This window comes from Sander lucioperca, chromosome 5 (genome assembly GCF_008315115.2).
Source record: "Sander lucioperca isolate FBNREF2018 chromosome 5, SLUC_FBN_1.2, whole genome shotgun sequence".
Classification (NCBI taxonomy): Eukaryota; Metazoa; Chordata; class Actinopteri; order Perciformes; family Percidae; genus Sander; species Sander lucioperca.
In genome coordinates, this window is record NC_050177.1 from 14,573,943 (window position 1) to 14,596,921 (window position 22,979).

At 41.8% G+C, this 22,979-nt stretch overlaps 1 protein-coding gene across 1 annotated transcript; it reads right to left on the reverse strand.

Annotated features, from left to right (window-relative positions):
* Positions 1-9,653: 9,653 nt before the first annotated feature.
* On the reverse strand, positions 9,654-21,126 carry LOC116057149 (protein NLRC3-like). Its single transcript, XM_031309552.2, has 8 exons — positions 21,020-21,126; positions 20,463-20,541; positions 19,255-19,483; positions 17,273-19,076; positions 17,003-17,176; positions 16,377-16,550; positions 13,738-13,784; positions 9,654-10,499 (listed from the first exon to the last, which is right to left on the reverse strand). Exons 1-8 carry the CDS (start codon positions 21,082-21,084, stop codon positions 9,964-9,966), a joined length of 3,108 nt encoding a protein of 1,035 aa, XP_031165412.2. The 5' UTR covers positions 21,085-21,126; the 3' UTR covers positions 9,654-9,963.
* Between the last annotated feature and the right edge of the window lie 1,853 nt (positions 21,127-22,979).

The following is a 22,979-nucleotide window of genomic DNA, read 5'->3' on the forward strand; positions in this document are numbered from 1 at the left end:
AATAGAAAAATAAAAAATATATATCAATAACAATCACCACTCTGGTTTGGTTCAAATAAACTCTTAATTCACCCATTTACATGTGGAGATATGCTGGCTCTATACATGCGTTTTGTCGGGATAACACTGGATGTTTGAAATCACTTCCAAAATTATAACTTGTAATCGTTAGACGTGAACGCTCATTGGACTCACGTAAAGCCCATTCATTCATAAATTTGCTGTTATGATGCTTATTCGATCGTCAAAGTCGCCTCAGTTGAGAGGTACACGCTTATAAACATTGTGCATTGTTTGTCAATGACGGATTGTATTCCCTGCTAGGCTCAGCGGTACTTTCGCATAAGGTGATTGTACGGTTTGTTTGTTTTGGGATTTTTGGTAGTGTTTTGGTTCGTGCGTCAAGCGGGTGAAGCATTGCGCTTGGGAGTGCCGCCGTAGTTCTGGTTCTAAGACGGTTAGTCTGGTTTGAGACTATCGGTATTGAAGTACATAAATACCCACCGCTAGTATGCACAGAAGACTAGGGTTGAGTTTAGCTTAGCCTCTGTGGAAGTTAGGGGGAATCAAAGACAATGCATTGTACTTCTTTCACGTGGAAACACAAGTTATAAAAAGGACGCTGTGTTTAGTGTCATTAGCAGATATTTTTGTGATTGTTGGATTATTTTGTAAATTAAAAATGGAGTTAAATGATACCAGGTCAATTGAAAAAAGACAAATAACACTTACACCCAAGGCTTTTGAATATAAATTGGAAAAGCTCCAAGACGAACGGCAAGTAAAAATAAGAAAGGTTAAGAAAATTAAAGACCTAATGCAAAGTGCTGATAATGCTGAAAAAATACAGTCATGTCTTGTAAATATATCGAGCTTGTTTAAAGAAGCAAGTCATCTTCATGGTGTTGTGGTTCCTATGCTTCCACTTGAAGAACAAGAAAAACAAAATGCTTGGTTTGGCATTGTTGAAGAACATAAAATTGCCCTTGTGAAAGAGAGAAATAAATGGCTGCTGGATGTGCCAGACACATCAGAAGAGGGCGTTGTCGCATCATGTTTAGGATCAGTTTCCAATGATGAGGCACGTATATTTAAAATTGTGGAAAATGCAGTAGAAGACGACATTAGACCAAGTGATAGTGTTTCTAATGTGTCAGTGAGGTCAAAGAAATGCAGCACAGTGGTGAGTAAATCTATGTCCAGTACATCATCAGCTAGAATAAAGGCTGAGGCGGAGACTGCTGCTCTTATGGCTCGGCAAAGGCTGCTGAGTCAGAAGCACGCCTTGGAGGAGCAGCAGGAACTGTTGAGGAAAAAAAAGGGAGGAGCTGGAACTGGACATGGAGCTGGCAGCATCTATGGCTAAAGTGAGTGTGTTCAAGGCTTCAGAAGGATCTCGTATGTCTAACGTCTCTGTGAAATCAGATGGGATGAACTCCTATTTGGAAAGAGGGAAAAGAACACAGTTAAGGCATGAAGCTGCAACATTTGTGCCTGAGTTCAACACTCAACCATCGGCTGCAGAGGCTGGAGGGGAAGCTTTGCTTTCAGGTTATGCTGCTGTGAGGCCCAAGACACACAACAAAATTGAGTGGCCTGCTGCTGTGACCCGGGCCGGTCCGTCCACTTTGATTACTCTGCCCGCTGCTGCGACTGGGGTTGGTATGTCCACTCTGCCAGAATGTGCTTTTCATCCACCAGTTACTTACCTTCAGCCAGAAGCTGCACCTGTAACGGTGAACAATTCTGATCAGCGTTTTCTCACAGTTTTGGAAAGGCAAAATCAAATTACATTGTTATTGGTTGGACAACAGTCACTTTTTCTCTTACCTAAGCGAGACCTACAAGTTTTTGACGGAGATCCACTGCAGTATCAAACCTTCATAAGAGGATTTGAACACAACATTGAAGGAAGAACACAAAGTCAGAAGGACTGTTTGTATTACCTCGAACAGTATACAAGAGGTCAGCCCAGGGATTTAATCCAAAGCTGTCAACATCTGCCTCCATCACATGGATACACTAAGGCAAAGTCATTATTTCAGGAGCATTTTGGCGATCCATTCAAAGTAGCCTCTGCCTACATGGATAAGGTGCTTTTATGGCCGATGGTTAAAGCTGAAGATATCAATACTTTAAGGGCCTACAGTTTATTGTTGCAGGAATGTTGCAACTCTATGGGTGCTGCCGTAAGTGACCTGAATGTGTCTACAAATATGCAAACCATCGTGAAAAAGCTGCCCTATAAGCTGCGGGATCATTGGAGAAGTGTGGCCTGCGATATTCAGGAGAAGTTTCGTCGAAGAGCTACATTTTCGGACATTGTGGAGTTTGTTGAGAGGCAAGTCAAGATAGCAAGTGACCCTCTTTTTGGAAATATACAAGATACACCTGCGACAGGAAGAAAGGAATTAACAATGGTCAAGTCTCACTCTCAAACTAGCTCAAAGGCTAGAGGCAGTAGTTTTGCCACTACTGTAACACCTGCTGAGAAGAAAGTGGAGTCTGGGAACAAAATGGAGAAGAACTCATTAGTGAAAGTTTGTTTGTTTTATGGAGCTGGACATTCGTTAGATGTTTGCCTTCTTTTGGATAAAAGGACACAAGATGAAAAATTGTCTTTTTGAAGGAGAACCGTATGTGCTTTGGATGCCTGTGCGTTGGGCACATGAGTAAAGATTGCAGAAAACGGTTAATATGTAGAGTATATAATTATAAGCACCCCACATTGTTGCATTTCTACCCCAAAGCAAAACAACAAGGTTCGACTCAGGCCAATGGTGGCTTGGAATTGGCCAGAGCAGGCGCTGTGGTGTCTGTTCAGTCCAGTGGCTTGACTGGGGCCGGTAAGCAGGACTGTACGCTTTCTATTTTGCCTGTTCAGGTGAAATCCAAAAGGGGACAAGAGATCTTGGTCACGTATGCGTTTCTGGATCCGTGAAGTACCGCCTCATTTTGTACAGAGTGTTGGGTACTCGTAGGTGTACAGATTCAATTATTGGCATATTATCAAAGATGTTTATCAATATTAATAAAGTTATGAATATGGTTATTAATAACTTTATCAAATCAACAAACAATGAAAACGGGGCACCACCCTGAAACTTCAGGGGCCAATATTGAACTGTGGAATAGTCTCATTTGTCAGTGGAAGGGTGAAATCCGAGCACTGACCTGTGTTTAACCAGCAATTAATACACTAATACACAAATAATCACAAACAACTGCTAATTAAAGTATAGTAGAATTTATTAACTTCAAAATTATCAATGGCCAATCAATAATCCTTTGATTAATTAAAACCAATATACGTTTCTTTTAAGTACAACAAAACAAAGCAAAAACAAACCAGCATGTGGGGAGACCCTCTGTGTGTGTGTGTGTGTGTGTGTGTGTGTGTGTGTGTGTGTGTGTGTGTGTGTGTGTGTGTGTGTGTGTGTGTGTGTGTGTGTGTGTGAGAGAGTGAGTGTGACTCGCTGTTTGGCTAGCTGTTCACCTTAGCGCGTGTGTGTAACTAGCTATGTGTTCATATATGTGTGTGTGTGAGAGAAAGGTTAGAGAAGTAGGAAAGAAAGATATATATATATATACTTGGATCTAACAGTACCTAAAACTCCTCAGCAGTGGGAGAAGCAGAAAGTAGCATTTACAGCCCGAACAAGCTAGCTACATATTTAACACAACATATCAACAATGCACCGTGATCAGAGTACATTCACAGAATAGATTTGACTCAGCGGTCACAATCCTAGATTAATACATTACATGCGCAGCAGTAGCGCTGTATTAATCAGATCACATTAATGGTAACACAAAGTAGCAGCAATAACAAATTACTCATTAATAAAACACACTATTTATCTCTGTCCAGACGTAAGCCTTCTTACTGTGTGTTCAGTCCGTTTGTCCGTAGGTTTCCACGAAAGAAACAGGGGTCCGTGTCTGCTCGTCAGCAGATCAGAGGAAGCTTTCCTTCCAAAAAGAGCAGAAGGAAGAGAGCTAGAGTCGACTTGAGAAGAAGAACGTTGTTTCCTTCTCCTTCTAGAGAACGTGTTGTTCTCTCTGCAGTTTTGAAACACGATGTGTGTTACAGAATCCAGTAGTGTTCTTCCAGAACACCGAGAGATAAATCCACTTTCACCAGAAAGTGGAAGTTTTGGCACAAGCTTGCGTGCTTCCTGCAGCAACGGGGTTGCTATGAAAGACTGAGATTTCTGTGTGTCATGCTGTAGTGACCAAAGTCACAGGGCAAAAGACGAGAAGTGGGGGGGTGAAGAGGTTATTTATAGGTCAGGCCACCAGACCTGGCTCTCTGCTGTTTTTAGGTTCCCTCTAAACGAATGGGAAGGCACCCAGTTCTTGGAGGTGAGAAAACCTTCCTGTAGCCCCTCCCTCCGGCCATTTTGTAATTTTCTTATCTCCTTTTCTTCATTTAGGAGTTTGGAGCAAGGGATGTGGACTCTACCGTAGGCCAAGATCCTTTGTCTGAAAGACCACATGGTCTCTGGGTCTTTGGTCTTTGAGTCACATGTTGGCTGAAAACACTTTGCTTGAAAAAGATAATGTTTAACCTCCTCGACGGTCCCAACAAGAGCGACTCATGAACCGGCTCAATCTTACGGGAAAGAAGCTGGGGATCCTCCTTAGAACTATGGGACAGGAGAAAGTGGTGGACAGTTATAAGTTGTCAGACTTGGAAGTCGCCGGGTTGGATACGGATAGCTTTTGTGACCTGCCTGAGATTTTTACTCAAAGGAGCATGCCTGTTCATAGAGGTAACATTCCACGCTCAAAAGACCTCCAAAGATGGCTGCACCTGAGACACATACAAATACCAGAGATCGATGCTGATGTGGACCTTCTGATCGGCACTAATATCCCTCAAGCTCTGGAGCCGTGGGAGGTGGTTTGTGCAGTTAACGGGGGACCTTATGCAATTAAGACCATTCTGGGTTGGACTGTGAATGGCCCACTCCGAGGAAATTGTCGGATCAATGATCAGTGTTTGCAGCCCGACATCACAGTCAATCGGATCTCAGTGGCGAGGCTTGATGAGCTCTGGGAGAAACAGCTGAAGGTGGATTTTCCTGAAACTTTGCAGGATGAACAACCTGGTCTGTCAAGGGAGGACAAGCGCTTCATTGAGTCAGTCTCAGAGTCTGCCAAGCTCATTGATGTCATTACAGTATTGGGTTGCCGGTAAGGCAAAGATACCTCAAAATGCCAAACAATAAGACAGTTGTAGAACAGCGTGCATTGAGTCTCAAAAGGCGTTTGAATAAAGATCTGTCTTTTTGCTCCGATTACATAACTTTCATGTCCGAGATGCTGACTAATGGTTACGCAGAGAGAGTTACAACTGAGCAGCTGGCCCGTTGTGATGTAAGAGTGTGGTATATACCCCATCATGGGGTGTATCATCCTAAAAAGAAAGAAACTGCGGGTAGTCTTTGATTGTGGGGTCACGTTTCAGGGGACATCTTTGAACTCACACCTTCTTCAAGGATCAGATCTAACAAATTTGTTAGTGGGAGTCCTCATGAGATTCCGCAAAGAACCTGTGGTACTCATGGCAGATATTGAGGCCATGTTTCATCAGGTCAGGGTGCCAGCTGAAGACTCTGACTTTTTGAGATTCCTGTGGTGGCCTGATGGAGATTGCAGTCAGGAGCTAATGGAGTACAGAATGATGGTGCATCTGTTCGGTGCTACTTCCTCCCCTAGTTGTGCCTGTTTCGCCCTGAGGAAGTGTGCTGAAGACAATCGAAAGTGCTTCAGTCCTATGGCAATTAACACTGTCCTGCACCATTTCTATGTCGATGATTGTTTGGTGTCTGTTGGCTCTGAAGAGGAAGCAGTATCTTTATGTCGAGAGCTTGGTGCCTTGTGTGCTAAAGGCGGTTTTAAGCTCACGAAATGGATTAGTCACCGACGCACTGTCCTCGCTACTATCCCTCAGGAGGAGCGGGCCAAAGAGGTGAAAGATCTTGATTTGGATAGTGATGCTTTGCCTGTAGAGCGTGCACCCACTCACAAGAAGAGGAATCTTGTCCGTGACTAGTTCGATTTACGACCCTCTTGTTTTTTTGGCACCTGTTGTTTTGTCCGCCAAGAAAATCCTCCAAGACCTTTGCAGGAGACGTAACCTTGAAAATTGGAAGGTCAGTAGGTGCTTAAAACCTGTGGATTGTGGTCATCTTGTTTATGCTCAGCTCCACCACTTTGCAGACGCAAGTGAGGAAGGGTTTGGGACTGTGACTTACCTGTTGCTCCATGATGATAGCGGGTGAACTCACAGTGCATTCATAATGCGAAAGGCGCGAGTAGCTCCTCTAAAACTTGTCACCATTCCCCGTATGGAGCTGACTGCCGCAGTGGTGGCTAGCAGGATGGACAAGTTGAGGAGGAAGGAGCTGTACATGGATCTCCAAGAGTCAGTCTTTTGGACGGACAGCACTTCTGTTTTGAAATACATAAAAAACGAGAAATCTAGATTCAAAATCTTCATAGAAAACAGAGTGTCTGAAATATTGAAAATGTCTAACATATCCCAGTGGAGGTATGTGAATACGTCAACCAACCCTGCGGATCTAGCTTCCAGAGGTGTTAAAGTTCAGTCTTTGCTAAAGACTGGTGCATGGCTCTGTGGTCCTGACTTTCTTCTTAAGCCTGAGAGCAGGTGGCCCAAAAACCCTGAGACTCTGGAAGACCCTCTTGTTGTAGACCCGGAGGTCAAGGCTGTGGTGGTGAATGCTGCTCAAATTGAGCATGTCAGTCCAGTGGAGAAGCTCATTGATTACTTTTCCTCATGGTTCCGTCTTAAAAGGGCTGTTGGTTGGCTTCTCAAGTTTAAGACCTTGCTTTTGTCCCGGGTGCAACATCGCAAGTTGCTGAGAGAAACCCTTTCTGGATCGGACCTTTGTGCTGAGCAGCTGGAGAAAGAGCTACACGTCAAGATGGAAGGTGTTAAGGCTCAAGTGCCAAAGGATGTTCTGTCCATGGAGGATATGGTTGCAGCGGAATTAGATATTATCCGTTTTTGTCAAAAAATAACTGGCCAACTTGAAGAAAGGAGAGTGTGTAAGGAGGACGAGTTACCTCTACAAGCTTAACCCGATCCTGGATGGTGATCTCATTAGGGTTGGAGGACGGCTTAGTAGAGCAGCTATGCCAGTTGAAGCAAAGCATCCAGTTATACTGGCTAAAGATCAACACGTTTCCAATCTTATTCTCTGTCATGTACACCAAGAAACAGGCCATGGTGGACGAAACCATATGCTTTCTCATTTGTGTCAGAAATATTGGATTCCTGGTGCCTGTGCTGCTATTAGAAAGGTTTGGTCTAAGTGTGTCATCTGTTGTAGATTGTCTGCTTCACCTGGACATCAGAAAATGGCTGACCTTCCTCACAACAGAATAACTCCTGATGAGCCTCCTTTCAGTCGAGTTGGTTTGAACTGCTTTGGACCGTTTGAGGTTAAACGTGGAAGAGCTGTGGTCAAGAGGTATGGGCTCATTTTTACATGCTTGGCGATGCGAGCCATACACCTTGAAGTTCTTTCATCTTTGGACACAGACTCCTTCATCAATGGTTTTAGAAGGTTTGTGGCGAGACGTGGTCAAGTCCTGGAAATCCATTCGGATAATGGTACTAACTTTGTGGGCGCTGAACGTGAATTGAGGGAGGCCATTGAGAATTTGAACCACAACCTCATAAATGACGTGCTGTTACAAAAGAGTGTGAAATGGGTTTTCAATCCCCCAGCAGCATCACACCATGGAGGTGTTTGGGAAAGGTTGATCCGGTCAGTCCGTAAAGTGCTAAACTCTATTTTGAAGACTCAGACTCTGGACGAAGAAAGCTTGGCGACGGTGTTTTGCGAGGCTGAGGCGATTGTTAATGGCCGTCCAATAACAAAAGCGTCAACAGACCCTCAAGACTTGGAGGCGTTGACTCCTAACCATCTACTTCTGCTTAAGTCGCAGCCGTTGTTGCCACCAGGATTGTTCGAGAAGGAGGATGTTTACGCTCGTCGTTGCTGGAAACAAGTGCAGTATATGTCGGATTTGTTCTGGAAGCGCTGGGTGAAGGAGTACCTTCCTGGACTTCAGGAGCGCCAGAAGTGGAATGCTGCTAAAAGAAACTTTGTTTCAGGAGATCTCATCGTGTTGGTGGATGATATGGCCCCTCGCAATACTTGGATTACAGGAAGAATTGTGGATACTGTTCCGGACAAAAATGGACTGGTGCGAGGTGTACGGATTAAAACTAAAACCAGTTATCTGAACCGCCCAATAACTAAAGTCTGCCTTCTGCAGGAAGCAGAGGGGCAGTGAAGATCTTTGGATACATCGGACATGAACATTGACATTAAAGGACTTTCAGAGGACTAAAAGTTCACTTTGCATGTTGATTGATCTCTGTCTCCCACAAGGTGATTATGGTGGTCAATTATTACTATGGAATAATTTGGGGCCGGAATGTAGGAGCCATACATTGGGTTTGATTAGTCTTTTATTATCTTTCCTCCTTTTTTCGCTGTTGTGTATGTGCATGCGCATAGTGACGTCGTTGGTTACTGTGGGTGTCACCAGGGGTGTGGTGTCTGTATTAGTGCGTGTGTGTGTTCACCTGGGTGGGTTAGCGGGGTGTTTGGATGATTGCTGCAGGGTGAGCACGTGGAGAAACTTTCTGTTGACCGTCACCATCGTTGTCTCCTGTTACTGCATTGTCTGAGGTATCTTTGCACGGCTTATGAAATGCATCAATTCAAGTAAGTGCTGTTTCTTGCTAAGCTTGTGAAATGGATCAATAAAGACATCCCATCAAGTGCAATGGTTTAGCGTGACGTGTCTTCAGTGTAAACCCACATGTCTTAGCCTGCTGTGGCGTTTGGATTAGTTTCTAAATTTATATGCCTGATTATTTACATGGCGTCTGGTGGGTTTGGTGATGGTGATTTCGGGGCTGTTTCTTGTTAAACTAAAAGGATCTTACTCTTTACCTAAAAGGTCTATCTCTGTAGGGATCCTTTCCATAATGTTGTCAGACTCTTAGAATAATAATCTGAGTCTGTCAGCAGCAACAACAGAACTTTTAGTGGATGGAAACTTTACCTTTTAATTAGGAGTTTAAACACAGACACAACAGGAAGAATAAATCCATCAAATCAAGTCACAAATAATCAGCATGTGGCCTTGTTTTATTTCATTCATTTTGCATTTAATTGTTCCACATTCCCAGACATTTCAAACAATTCAATCATTGAGGTTATTCTACAGGTCAGATGAATAAATCAGCTGTTTCCTATCTGACCTGGTCTGTTTCCTGCTGCTCCATCATTCTTTAGTGTCTGCTGGAAACAGTTAGCTTTCTATTTTCTGACTTTGTATGACATCATCAGTGTCTCTGCTTTCAGTCTGAACAGACCTCAACAGATTTAAAACCACATTCAGTAACAGAAAATACAAACAGGGAATATAAAATGTCAGAAGAAGATTATTAAATGAAAAGTTCACATCTCTCTCTCTCTCTCTCTGATGTTCAAGAGAATTTTGAGTCAACTGATGAATGAAATCATGATATGATCAAATGAACAAATGATCTCCCTCAAGATGAAACGTAGATATTTTATTAAAAGCATTTGGAAACATTAGACTATATGATGATTGTTTATAGAAACATTTGTTTTCCAAATTTTAAATATATTACAATATGATTCAAAATATAAAGGACATAATAGTAACCAATAACAGTTGATTATTTTTAGATGTTACATATCATGAAGTGTTTTTAGTCAACAGTTCAAATGTTGATAATCCCAGAGATGAAATCAGATGAATGTTTTTGTGTTTGAGTCTCAGATCTGCTTCACAGTGCAGAGTGTGTGTGATGGTGAACAGACTGAACTTTGATTTCAGCAGCTGATCTTCAGTCAGTGTTTCTGTCCACAGGAGAGACTCTCAGTCCTGCAGAGGACACAGAGACACTGAGGAACCAGGCCAGAGCGCAAACCCAGGATAAAGAGGTTGAGTGAATGTGGTGTTGAAGGTGTAGAGGTGGATCAATGAGTCAGAGGAGACTCTGTAGAAGGACAGAGAGCCAGCAGGAACATCCACATACACTGCTACTCTGTTAGAAGAGGGGGAGGTGGTGATGAATGTGTGTTTCTTATTGTGCCAGACAGAGTAACCACGTTCATTAGAGCACTGCAGTCTCCAGGAATGATCATTCTTTCCAAACACACAGTCTTCACTGTCTCCTTTCCTTCTGATTCCTCTGTAACTCACTGATATATGAACCTTTCCTCTCCACTCGACCTCCCAGTAACAGCGACCAGTCAGACCATTTCTACACAGCAGCTGAGGCCAGTAGTCAAATCTCTCTGGATGATCAGGATATGACTGATCCTCCTCCACACATGTCACCTTCCTGTTGTTGTCAGACAGTTTGAGGTATCCGTGTACTGTGTTTGTGTCCAGTTCCAGTTCACAGACATCTGATGGAGAGAACAAGACACAATACAGCTGCAGGTTATCATCTGATGATTTATTAACAACTTTACTGACAATAACTGAAAGAAAATCATTCAAACGTTCATTTCATATTCAGCTGTGAGTGATGTTTAACAATCCAGTTCTAACAACATGAACAGTTAGTGAACATGAGAGTCAACATGTCAACAATGTTCAGCTTCTTGTCCTCGTGTTGACCCGATGATGACAGCTGATGATCCAAATCTAGAAACATGAACTGAATAAAGTCTCACTAATAAAACTGTCCCATCTTCTTCTATTGCAGCACAAAGCAGCTCTGAACCACCTGCTTTCTAAAACTGCTATTAGCTGATGTTCACTTTATAGAAATACCAGTTTATGTATGAAAAATGAGTATTTATGGTATGTTTGCGTCTGTGTCGTATATCTGATACCAGGTCTCCCATCAGGGAGGTCAACGTCAAGGTCAAGGTAATTTTATTTCATACCCGCAGGTAAAATAGTTTTGCAGATAAAAAGAAGAATTCGGTCATCCACATAAAAGACATAAGAACATACAGCTATTTCACGTACAAATTTACAAGTAAACAAATAGACATCATAACAGACTGCGCCATAGCACATACATATCCTCTATCCATATTAACTGTCAAGTACTAAAACTTCTCTCTTATTATTTAAGAATTCAATTGCAGCTGGAACAAAAGTATTCTTATAGCGTCTTGTTTTCCATCTCAAAGCCGCAAACCGGCGACCAGACGGAAGTAACTTAAAATCATTCCTTAAGGGATGCGACCGATCACTCAAGACAGCACTTGCTTTCCTGTACAGCTGATTTGTGTAAATATTTCCTAAGTTCCTTTGATTTAATCCTATTATCTTACTTGCCCATCTTACAATTTGGTTTAAGGAGTTTCTGTTATTCACTGACAGGCTTCCATACCACACCACTATGGAAAATGACATAAAACAAAGTCAACATATGTCTGTCAATGTGAAATTTGGCAAGTTTCCTAAGGCAACTCAAACGTTGATGACCCTTTTTACAGACCATATCACAATTCAACTCAAATGACAGTTTTGAATCTATCACTGTACCAAGATATTTATAACTCTCCACCTGATCCACAGCCTGTCCTTTAATAATCGTAGTGACGTGATCAACAGCGCGTGTTCTAAAATCAATTATCATATCTTTCGTTTTGGTAGTGTTTAACTTTAGATAGGAATCATCGCACCAGGTCACAAAATCCTCCACAACTGGACCATGGCCAGACTCATCCCCTTGTAGCAGACTCACTATCACTGTATCATCAGCAAACTTAATTAGTATCCTATTTTCGTATACACTTTGACACATGTTAGTATACAAAATGTATAGTAAGGGCGAAAGAACACAGCCTTGTGGTGATCCTGTGGAAAAAAATAATACGTCTGAAAAGCTACTAATATTTACTTTTACCCTCTGCATTCTATTAGTTAAAAAATCCAGTAACCATCCCACTAAATTGTGGTTCAACTTATGATACTGGAGGAACTGGAAGATAAATCTACCTCAACTCACTTTATTCACCTTTTAAACATCTTTGTGACATTAATTATGCCGTGTTGTGTTTATGAACTGTGAGTTTTTTCAACACTTATTTATTAAAAACATCCAGAGAAGAAAACTGAAGGCTACTTGAACAAAACAACTTATGTCTGAATTAAAAAATAAAGAAACAAAGTTAGCTTTCTGTTGGCTCGACTGCTGATTAATGTATTTATGTATTTATTAGTTCTGTTGGATCAGCGTGTTCAGTTTGTTCTGTTTGTGGATTTTAAATTAATTCATTAAATCCTAACATCTTTCCAGCCACAAAAACAGAAACTTATCTCATAAGAGAAATTTATCTTCGTACTTCAGGCAAGAAAATCTAAAAATCAAGTGTAGGGACCTACACAAATACTGTTAAATAAATATAAATAAAGAGTTTATTTTATACAGTTAACTACATGAATAAATGGTGTTTCATTTCATAAGTGGGTAAATACAATGAATAATACATTTCCCATAATCCTTTGTTTTGAAGTGAAGTGTGATGTATTTTCAGTGGAGTAATCTAAGTGAATTATTTTCTGTATAGCTCCACTCCTAGCCAATCAGATGACTTTGTTGGGGAGTAGAAAAGAAAGGAGGAAGTCAGAGAGGACATGTAGAGCACGTTGGAGGGAGAAACATGCAGTCAGCAGAGGAGAGAAAAACTAACTTTAATGTCCAGCTGACTGATGTTTGGAGACTGATGGACTTTTAAAGTTTTGGCACAAGTATCATTTTTACAGCTAACAGTCGTGTTCAACTCTCAGTTTGGTAACTTGTTATCCGTAGTTTGAAGTGAAGTTCAGGCAGGTTAGCTGTGTTTTTGTTTTCACTAGCTTTGGAAAAGTGTTAACTGTTGACGTTTAAGCTAGCGCCGCCGTGAGGGACAGTCAGCTGTAAACACCAGCCGCAGCTTTCACCGAGGGCTGCACTATAATGAGAAAATATCTGATAACCTTGTTAAATATAATTGTTAACAATATAATTACGAAAAATAAAATAATAATTAACTATTTCCCCATTTCCTGTCTGTTTCTTAATTCTCAACCGTACAAAGTAGTGTTTCAGACAGACGGTGAATACAGGTATATGCAGACAGACAGTATGAGAAAAATAAAGTGTATTTTTTAACATTAATGGGGCATTCACACCACAAAGAGGCGCTTTCAAGAGCAGTTAAACGCAGCTTAATTTCACAGAGAGAGAGAAAGAAAAGAGACGAGCGAGACATAGCGAGTGCTTTGTTGTTGAAGGAAACACTCAGCTGTTCCACAAACTCCCGGGCAGTTCAGAGCTTGTGTTTGGTGTTTTAAAACTTTCTTGTGGCAGAGATAGAGGCAGTGATGTTTCCTGTTTCCTGTACAGGACTCTCACACCAGCTCAAACCACACTGACAAGTCTGATCTCTGGATACATGATTGGCCAGTGTGAGTTAAGTAGTTCCACAATGGAAGCACCGTGCTATTGTTTCTTGATTATTTCTTTATAGTTTGCTATTATCTATATAATAACATCCACTGGTAAGCGCTCACGATGCTGTTCAGTAAAACATTGAAATAATAAGTAACCTCATCTAATATTATACTTCCAGTGCCAGGAAGGGGTTAAACTAGTGTAACATGCAGCTGAGTTCTCTTAGAGCAAACTTAAAACACACTCACACTTCCTCAGACCAGGTCTCAGTCTTTGCGGTCCACCATGGTCCACCCTGCAGGAAGAAACAAAGTAACAATCAACTTCATACTCCAGGGCTGTGGATAATTGCAAATTCTAACCATCATAGTCAGGGCCGGCCCTGTACATCTGGGGGCCCTTTGTTGTATTTGCCGGTCAAATCCGAGGCCATTTAGTGAAGGCACGGCGTGGACACAGGCAGCGGCAGCGGAGGGCAGTGGGTTTCGCTCTGTATGTAGGTCACCGTTGTTGCCAGTGTTAGATCAAGCAAACATCATTTTTTATTTTTTATTTTTTATTTAACCTTTATTTATCCTGGTAAGTTGATTGAGAACAAATTTGCAGCGACGACCTGTCACATACACATTCATACCTGGAAACTGCCCAGTACAACCACAGTCTGATCTGCTGGCCACTGAGCAGCTCCACTGGAGCCGTTGGAGGTTAAAGGCCTTGCTCAAGGGCACCTCAGTGGTGGTAATGAGGAAGGGACAAGCGCTGCTCTTTCACTTTCCCCACCCAGATTTTTATCCTGTCGATCTGGAACTGACGACCAGGGCCGTACTGGGACTGAAATTCAGCCCGGGACTTTAAGATGGCGAGGTCTTGCCCTTGCTGCACGAGCAGAAGGATTTTTTTGCAGTTATTTTAATTCTAATAGTGTTTTTATGGTATAAAGAGAATCAGATTACGCTGAAGACCTTCAAGAAACTTTAGGATGACACCTGCCTCCTCAGGTTGTATAAGCAACCAACCAGGTCAGCAAAACCTAATCTCGAACACATAAGTCACAGTATACTGCTAACTACCAGCATGTCATGTGCACAGGCAGTTGGATTGATAAAATAGTTACAAATACTCACACTCATATACTCAAAAACTACAATGCAGTCCCATAAAATAGAGATTTGTGTGTGTGTGTCCTTACTTTCTCAGCTTGGCTCTCTGGCTCAGCTTCACCTGTGTTGGACCCTGCCTCTGTCTTTACTGGTTGTACTGCATGAGAAGAACGTCATTATATCTTTTTCTATCTATGCATAATATGATTGCCTACCCAGCCCTGGACACTGCCCCTATACCTGTCACTGTTTTTATACTGGTTCCATTCTCCTCCTCCTGCTCTTCTTTCTCTTGCTGCTCTCCTTCCTCCTGCTCCTCCTCCTTCTCTCCCTCCTCATCAATATGACTGCAGGGGTCATCCACAACCTGTCCCTCTCCATCACTGACCTTAACAGCTAATATACATACAGAGATAGAGATTCCTTGCTTATAGAAGGATGTTGTTTGTGTGTGGTGACACACTGCAAACTGCTGTTTATAATATATAATATATCTCTAAATATGTAAGGGATACATGGCTATAACATGATAAAAGCACATGTTTATTACGTGGCTACCTACTTACCAAATAAATCAATAATTTGACACAAAGTATTGATTAAAAAAGGAGTTTATTGTTTTAAAAAACAATTGTAAAAGAAAATAGTTCTGTCTCTACGGTTAGAATCCTGCGTGTCCATGGCAACGCTCTGCTTTGAGCGGACTGTTATCAAGCAATAACAGACCGCATTCATGGCACAAAACTAATACAACCGTTTTTATAGAAAACCGCCTCGCTCTACATTATCCCTTATATAATATATATGCCTATATTTAAATGCAAATATAAATCATTTTAGTGTATAATAAACACATCACTAATCGTGCACCTGTCCTGTCCATGCTGCTGGGTCCTCCTTCCTCATCTGTAACGTTACCTCCTGCCACAGCACCCTTGTCACGGAAAAGGTCTGTTAATTTTGGCATTTAGCTGCCTCTTGTGCCAACATTTTTTTCTTTCTCATTCTTATTTTTTCGGCCCCACCCATTTCTTTCTCTTCTTTTCACCATTTTTTAACATCCGTCTCTGTTGCATTCATACAAATCCAAACCTGACTGAAAGTAAACTGTTTTAACTTTTTTCGGCGCCTTAAGATTGAGCCAATCGGATGTCAGGAAAAACGAGGATCAGTCCAAGTTAGGAGGGGCCGCTCGTATCCCCCCTCAAGATTTAAAGTATTGGTTTGGCCCGGTCTGAAACACACACAGACACAGCGCTCCACTGCAGCTGAACGGCCGGCCAGGTCGGTCGCGTATGAAAGAAAAAAAAAGAAAAAAAACGTATTGACCACCGGCCGGTTCGGCCTGAAATGGACCGGCCGTTCGGGATTGTTCCCGGTATTCCCGATGGCCAATCCGCCCGTGCTGACGAACTCCCGGTCACAAGCTCGCTTCTTTAACCTCGATGATCATGATCTCTATGCCCTGCTGACAGACTGACAGGCTGGAGGTTGTTTGGGAGGGGAAAAAAGATAAATATGTTTGGTTCATTTTTCCAAATTAAATTAATTATTTTGTTAGAGAGAAAGTAAGCTACCGAAAAAGGCACTCGTGGGTACTGGTACCGAATTTCAGCTACCTATATCAGTACAAACTTTGACTAGGAAAAGCAAGTACTTAATTTGAATGTACGTTGCTTAAAGTGATAAGTGAGTTGATTAAATCTTATTTTGTTAATGCCAATTGAATCGTTCCAGACCTCTGAACTTCAATAAAAATCAGATAGTACGTGTCTGTCCGTCCATACCTGAGAGTGTCCAGTCTCCAGTTTGGATCCTTAAGTCCAGCTGACAACAGCTTCACTCCTGAGTCTCCTGGATGATTGTAGCTCAGGTCCAGCTCTCTCAGATGGGAGGGGTTGAAACTCAGAGCTGAGGCCAGAGAAGTACAGCCTTCGTCTGAGATCAGACACCCTGAGAGACTAAATACACACACACACACACACACACACACACATACACACACACACACACACACACACACACACACACACACACACACACACACATATATGCAAGCGTGCACACACACACACACACACACACACACACACACACACACACACACACATATATGCAAGCGTGCGCACACACATGCAAGCGCACACACATGCGCACACACACAGGTCATGCTAGTCATTCACATTTGTCCACCGTTGTCCCCAACTAAGAATTTACTTAAGAAAAAAGTGCTTTTGGTATCCTCTAAACCACCAGTGCTCATGGAAGGGAATTAAGTTCAAGGAGAAGAGGAAGAGTTATGACCAAAGAAGTCATAAAAAAAAACATCCAGGCACTCAAGGTTGGTTACAAAAAATACAGGAATTGTTGTTGATGTTGAAAATTGTTACTTAGGTCCTAACTGAACACCAACCTGAGAGTTTCCAGTCTGCAGTTTGGACTCTTCATTCCAGGAGACATCAGCTCCACTCCTGAATCCTGCAGGTCGTTGTTACTCAGATCCAGCTCTCTCAGACTAGAGGACTGGGAGCTGACAACTGAGGACAGAGCTTCACAGCTTCTCTCTGACAGGTTACAAGCACTTAACCTGAAGAGAAATCAGCAATAAATAGAAAGACTATTACACCATTTTTTTTTCAATAAATAAAGTTTTTATTTAGTCTGGATAGTTATGTACACGTACAGAGCTTTGTTGGAGGCTTTGACCACTGGCAGCAGCCTCAGAAGAGCCTCCTCTGAAGCAGAGTATTTCTTCAGGTCAAACACGTCAAGATCTTTTTCTGATGATAGTAAGATGAAGACCAGAGCTGACCACTGAGCAGGAGACAGTTTATCTGTGGAGAGACTTCCTGAACTCAGGGACTGTTGAATCTCCTCCACTAGAGAACCATCATTCAGTTCATTCAGACAGTGGAACAGATTGATGCTTCTCTCTGCAGACAGATCCTCACTAATCTTCATCTTGATGTACTCGACTGTTTTCTGATTGGTCTGTGAGCTACTTACTGTCTGTTTCATCAGACCTTGTAGGAGAGTCTGATTGGTCTGCAGTGAAAGACCCAGGAGGAAGCGGAGGAACAAGTCCAGGTGTCCATTTGGACTCTCTAAGGCCTTGTCCACAGCACTCTGGTAGAACTGTGAAGATCCATCTTCTCTGGTTTCAGTCTTCTGGGATGTTGATTCTTCTTCTACCAGCAGGTTGACTTCAGAGTTGATGAATGTCAGATGGACATGAAGAGCAGCCAGGAACTCCTGAACACTCAGATGGACGAAGCAGAACACCGTGTCCTGGTACAGTCCTCTCTCCTCTTTAAAGATCTGTGTGAACACTCCTGAGTACACTGAGGCTTCTCTGATATCGATGCCACACTCTGTCAGGTCTGATTCATAGAAGATCAAGTTGCCTTTCTGCAGCTGCTCAAAAGCCAGTTTTCTCAGAGACTCAATCATCTTCCTGGTCTCTGGACTCCAGTGTTGATCTATCTCAGATTTTCCATGATATTTGATGTTCTTCAGTTTGGACTGAACCACCAGGAAGTGGATGTACATCTCAGTCAGGGTCTTGGGCAGCTCTCCTCCCCCTATGGTTTTCAACACCTCGTCCAGAACTGTAGCAGTGATCCAGCAGAAGACTGGGATGTGGCACATGATGTGGAGACTTCGTGATTTATTAATGTAGGAGTAGATTTGGCTGGCCTGCTCCTCATCTCTGAATCTCTTACTGAAGTACTCCTCCTTCTGTGGGTTGGTGAATCCTCTGATCTCTGTCACCATGTCAACACACTCAGCAGGGATCTGATTGGCTGCTGCAGGTCGTGTGGTTATCCAGAGGCGAGCAGAGGGAAGCAGTTTCCCCTTGATGAGGTTCGTCAGCAGCACATCCACTGAGGTGGACTCTGTAACATCAGTCAGGATCTCAGTGTTGTGGAAGTCCAGAGGAAGTCGACACTCATCCAGACCGTCAAAGATGAACACAACCTGCTCTTCAAACCTGCAGATTCCTGCTTCTTTGGTTTCACTGAAGAAGCGCTCAACAAGTTCCACCAAGCTGTACTTTTTCTCTTTTAGCACATTCAGCTCTCTGAAAGTGAATGGAAATATGAACTGGATGTCCTGGTTGGACTTGCCTTCAGCCCAGTCCAGAGTGAACTTCTGTGTTAAGACTGTTTTCCCGATGCCAGCCACTCCCTTTGTCATCACTCTTCTGATTGGTTCATCTCTTCCAGGTGGAGGTTTAAAGATGTCTTCTTGTCTGATTATTGTTTCTGGTCTGTTTGGTTTTCTGGATGTTATTTCAATCTGTCTGACCTCATGTTCTTCATTGACCTTTAAAGTTCCTCCATCGATGATGTAGATCTCTGTGAACATCTTATTTAGAAGTGTTGGGTTTCCTGCTTTAGCAATCCCCTCAAACACACACTGGAACTTCTTCTCCAGGTTGGACTTGAATTTGGGGCGGGATACTGCAACACGAGTTTCTGAACAACCTAACAAACAACAAATTCAATCAGAGAATCTAAACATTTATGGCTGTATCCGTTTTAAGAAAAACCGCCTTGGATCTGATGCAGATGTGTGCAGTATAGTATATATATATATATATATAGTTTTCCCATTTTGACTTAATTTCCTCTTTCCATCATGTTAAATCTTAAATCATCTTACTGTTCTGTAGACAGTCAGCCAGCACCTCCTGCTTCATTCTCCTCAGGAAGTGCAGTGTAATCTTCAGAAATGCGGCTTTGCTGCTCTTACTCTGCTCTTCATCCTCAACGTCGTACACATCCTCAGCCTTCTTCTGACTCTCTAAGAATTCTGGGTAATCTGGATTCAGAACTTTCTGGATCTTCTTCAGCTCGTTCTTCACAAAGGTGACGATGTTCTCCTCCAGCAGCTGAAACAGAATGATAAACTGAACATGTAATGTAAATAACTAGGGGTGTGACATAACACTCAGCTCACAAGACGAGACACAAGATTGAGTTCACGAGAACGAGACGAGATTTTAAGACTATTTTGAAGAAAACCTAAATGATGAAATATGACTTTTATTCAAATCGAAAGTCACAAAATGAAAAATGAGCACCTTGAAAGGTTTTGCCACAAACTCAAATAGCTTCTCCCCTGTATAATTCACCTCTTCAGACCTAATAATTTAATTAAATTTGATTTATAGTATCAAATCATGAAGAGTTATCACAAGACACTTTACAGATAGAAGACCCAACAATTCCAATAATTTGCCCAAGAGCAAGCATTTAGTGCAGCAGTGGCGAGGAAAAACTTCCAGCCTGTCAGTCAGTTACCAAGTTCCAATTGTCTCAGAAATTAAACATTAACTGCACGCCGATCTCGCTATTATATTATATTATATTATATTATATTATATTATATTATATTGCAGCAAACGCTGTCTGCATAAAGTTTTGAAACTGTAACCACACTTGTGTCCCCTTTACCGCCATTGCCGTGTCTCACTGTGACTTTAACAAACTGCAGAGGCAGCGTAACTCTCACTCTGTCTGCCCCACACCTCTGCATGTGTTTGCGTGTCCGAGCTAAGCCCCGCTCTCTGTGAAAGACGCTCTAAGGTACAGAAATTTGGCACCGATTGAGTTAAAGTGAATTGGTCCTCGGTAGTACCAACATAATTCTGCGCTTGTGTACTGATATCACAAGACAACTTTTAACCTCAACTAGAAATATGGTAACGTTTTAATCTTGCGCACACCTCTATAAAGAACACAACATATGATTCATCAGGCTGAAGGTATGCTGGTCTGAACAGAGCAGCATGGAGACTGTTGGGATCTGAATGGTAGTTTAGCATTTAATCTGTAGTTAGTGAAACCTGTGTTTGTACATGTACACACCATAAATATGGAGTCCAGGTCTGTTTGATGCAGCTGGGCAGACTGACCATCGAGGCCCTCTGATCTCTCCTGTTGAACTCTGGAGAAAACATCAAGTTTACTGACATTCAATTACTCAAATCTGTATCAGGTATGTATTCAATCAGAATGTCATCGGCTGCTCATCTATCAGATTTTAGTGGACTCATGATCAAACTCAAAACTTTACTGCTTCTTCCTTCTCAGCCAACAAGTTCAAAAATCAATTATAACTTCTGGTTTCAGTTGGTTTTTATGGAGCCCCCAAAAGGGTCACTACGAGATTTTTTTATCTGATTTGTAAATCAATGACTGTCCCACCGCTGGTGTGCAGCGATAACCTCAGAACTCAGGACACATGGCTCTCCACTGTGCATCAGTAAATTAGCTGTTATTAATTAAAATATCAGTATCTTGCTGGATGTTCTGGTCCTGGTATCACTACGCAGCAGATCAAAACCACATTTTGTGGCATCATCCACCTCCAATATGAAGCTCTGAGAGTTAGATAATAGCAAAGTTCATTTTCAAATTCTTACCTTCCATCAGCAGCTTGTCCATCTTTAAAGTTAATAGGACAACCCATAGACCGGTCACTCTTCATGGACACACAGCTGGGTTCAGGTCCTGGTTCACGTCTTTGCTGCAGACTAATGAAAAGTAGTTTATGATGAAAATAATAGTTTTAACTAGTTACATTAATTAATTTGCCCTGTTTTATTATTATATCAATAATGATATATGTCTTATTTTGAGAATTGAGTGTCAGGATGAATACTATAAATGGATCTGTCTCAGAGTAGATCATGTTGTGAACATGTGAACTTTTCTTAGTGCTGCACTCTGAAGCAGAAGCTCACGTCACTTTGACTCAACATGAGTCTGATGACTTTAGACTCAACTTCACAAAATCAAAAAATTAACAACAATGACTTGTGATTTCACTTGGACATGATAAGCCCAAAGATTAATTATGATCTTTTACATTTGTTGTTGTTGCAATGAATCAACTCTTCATGTTCCTGAAAACAGATGGACTTTCAGTCATTGTAAGAAAGGTGTTTCTATTATTATATATAATATATACAAACAAAGACAGTGGATGAGTAACTATTCACCAAAATGTAATCTGATGAAAGATGCTGTCTCATCTCAGTAGATAATCAGTCGTTGGCCCTTTTCTGACTAATAAAGTATATAGTTAATATTATATACATATATATTCCGTGTGAATCATGATGGAGGAGTGATGTGAGTGCTGAGCTCTAACATGGAGAAGAGTCCATCATCATCTCACCTCTGAGCTTTGGTCTGGCTGTCATGGTCCCCACACAGAGTGGTTTTAGAGGGAGGGGCTCCCTCCTCTCTGTCCTCACACTGACTCATAGCAGAGTCCTCACCTGCTGGGAGACATGACCTCTGTTACTATAACAAGCTTTTCATCACAGGACACATTAGTCTCTCATTCCTCTCTAATATGTCACAGATACTGTAGAACAGGAACTTCAACGTTTTTTAAGCCAAGGACCCCTTAACTGAGAGAGAGATGAAGCAGGGGCCCCCTACTACATATGTTGTATAAAATGAAGTTGGATATTAAACTGGGCCTAAGATAACGTGTAGGGCGGCCTAAAGCCTTTATACATACTTTTTTTAACCTTTTGTAAGCCCATCATCAGTGGAGATTTATATTTGCTAATAATATGTTGGATTCATGTAAAGACTTTTTAATTTTTGAAAAAACAACAAAACAAAAATTAACAATAATTTGGAGGCCCCCCTGCAGTGACTGCTGTAGAAAACAGAGAATCAGCTGCTCTTCCTTCAGGCACACGCAAACCAAGTCTGTGTCAGTAGTTGGAAGATGGCTGTGGTTTGAATACAATGCATGATGCCCAGGTGGATCTAAGTAGTCTGACAAGTTCTGACACAACCTTCATTTTTCACTGATGATTTAAGCTGTCCCACATCAGATGATGGAGTTCTACTATCTGTCCACTAGATGGAGCTAACTGACCATCTAATGAGCTAAAGATCAGCAACATCAACTCTCTGCTGCTCACTCTCCAAGTGGCCTCCTTGTGATGTATCCTGTTACCAGTGACTGTAAAAAAATAGGCTGTTACATAATATCTAGGGCTGAGGGGAAGTGGAACTAATGACTTTAGCTGATAATACTTAGTACTTTTACTCTGATACACTAAATACATTTATCTGATAATACTTGTGTACTTTTGACTCAGTAGGCCTAATATCTTCAAAGTAGAACTTTAACTTGTACTAACGCAGTAGGCTTTGATAGCGTGTATTGGTACTTTTACTGCAGTACAGAATAAACATTAGACACTTCAGACTCTTTCATGAGTTGTGTGTTCTGAATATAAATAATAGGTGAGTTTCAGTAATGTCTCATCTGAAATAAAGTTTCACATAAGTTATGTCTCTTCCTCACACTAACAGATCACCTCCAGTCCTGTCTCACTTTGTCAGCAGAGCTAC

Bases quoted from the DNA above. Each gene is read 5' to 3' on its own strand.
- LOC116057149 (XM_031309552.2), bottom strand. From the start codon at position 21,084: ATGAAGAGTGACCGGTCTATGGGTTGTCCTATTAACTTTAAAGATGGA. The intron at 19,077-19,254 runs GTAAGATGATTT...GTTGTTTGTTAG, and splicing joins GGCTGACTGTCTACAGAACA to GTTGTTCAGAAACTCGTGTT. The intron at 17,177-17,272 runs GTACGTGTACAT...ATTTCTCTTCAG, and splicing joins AAAGCCTCCAACAAAGCTCT to GTTAAGTGCTTGTAACCTGT.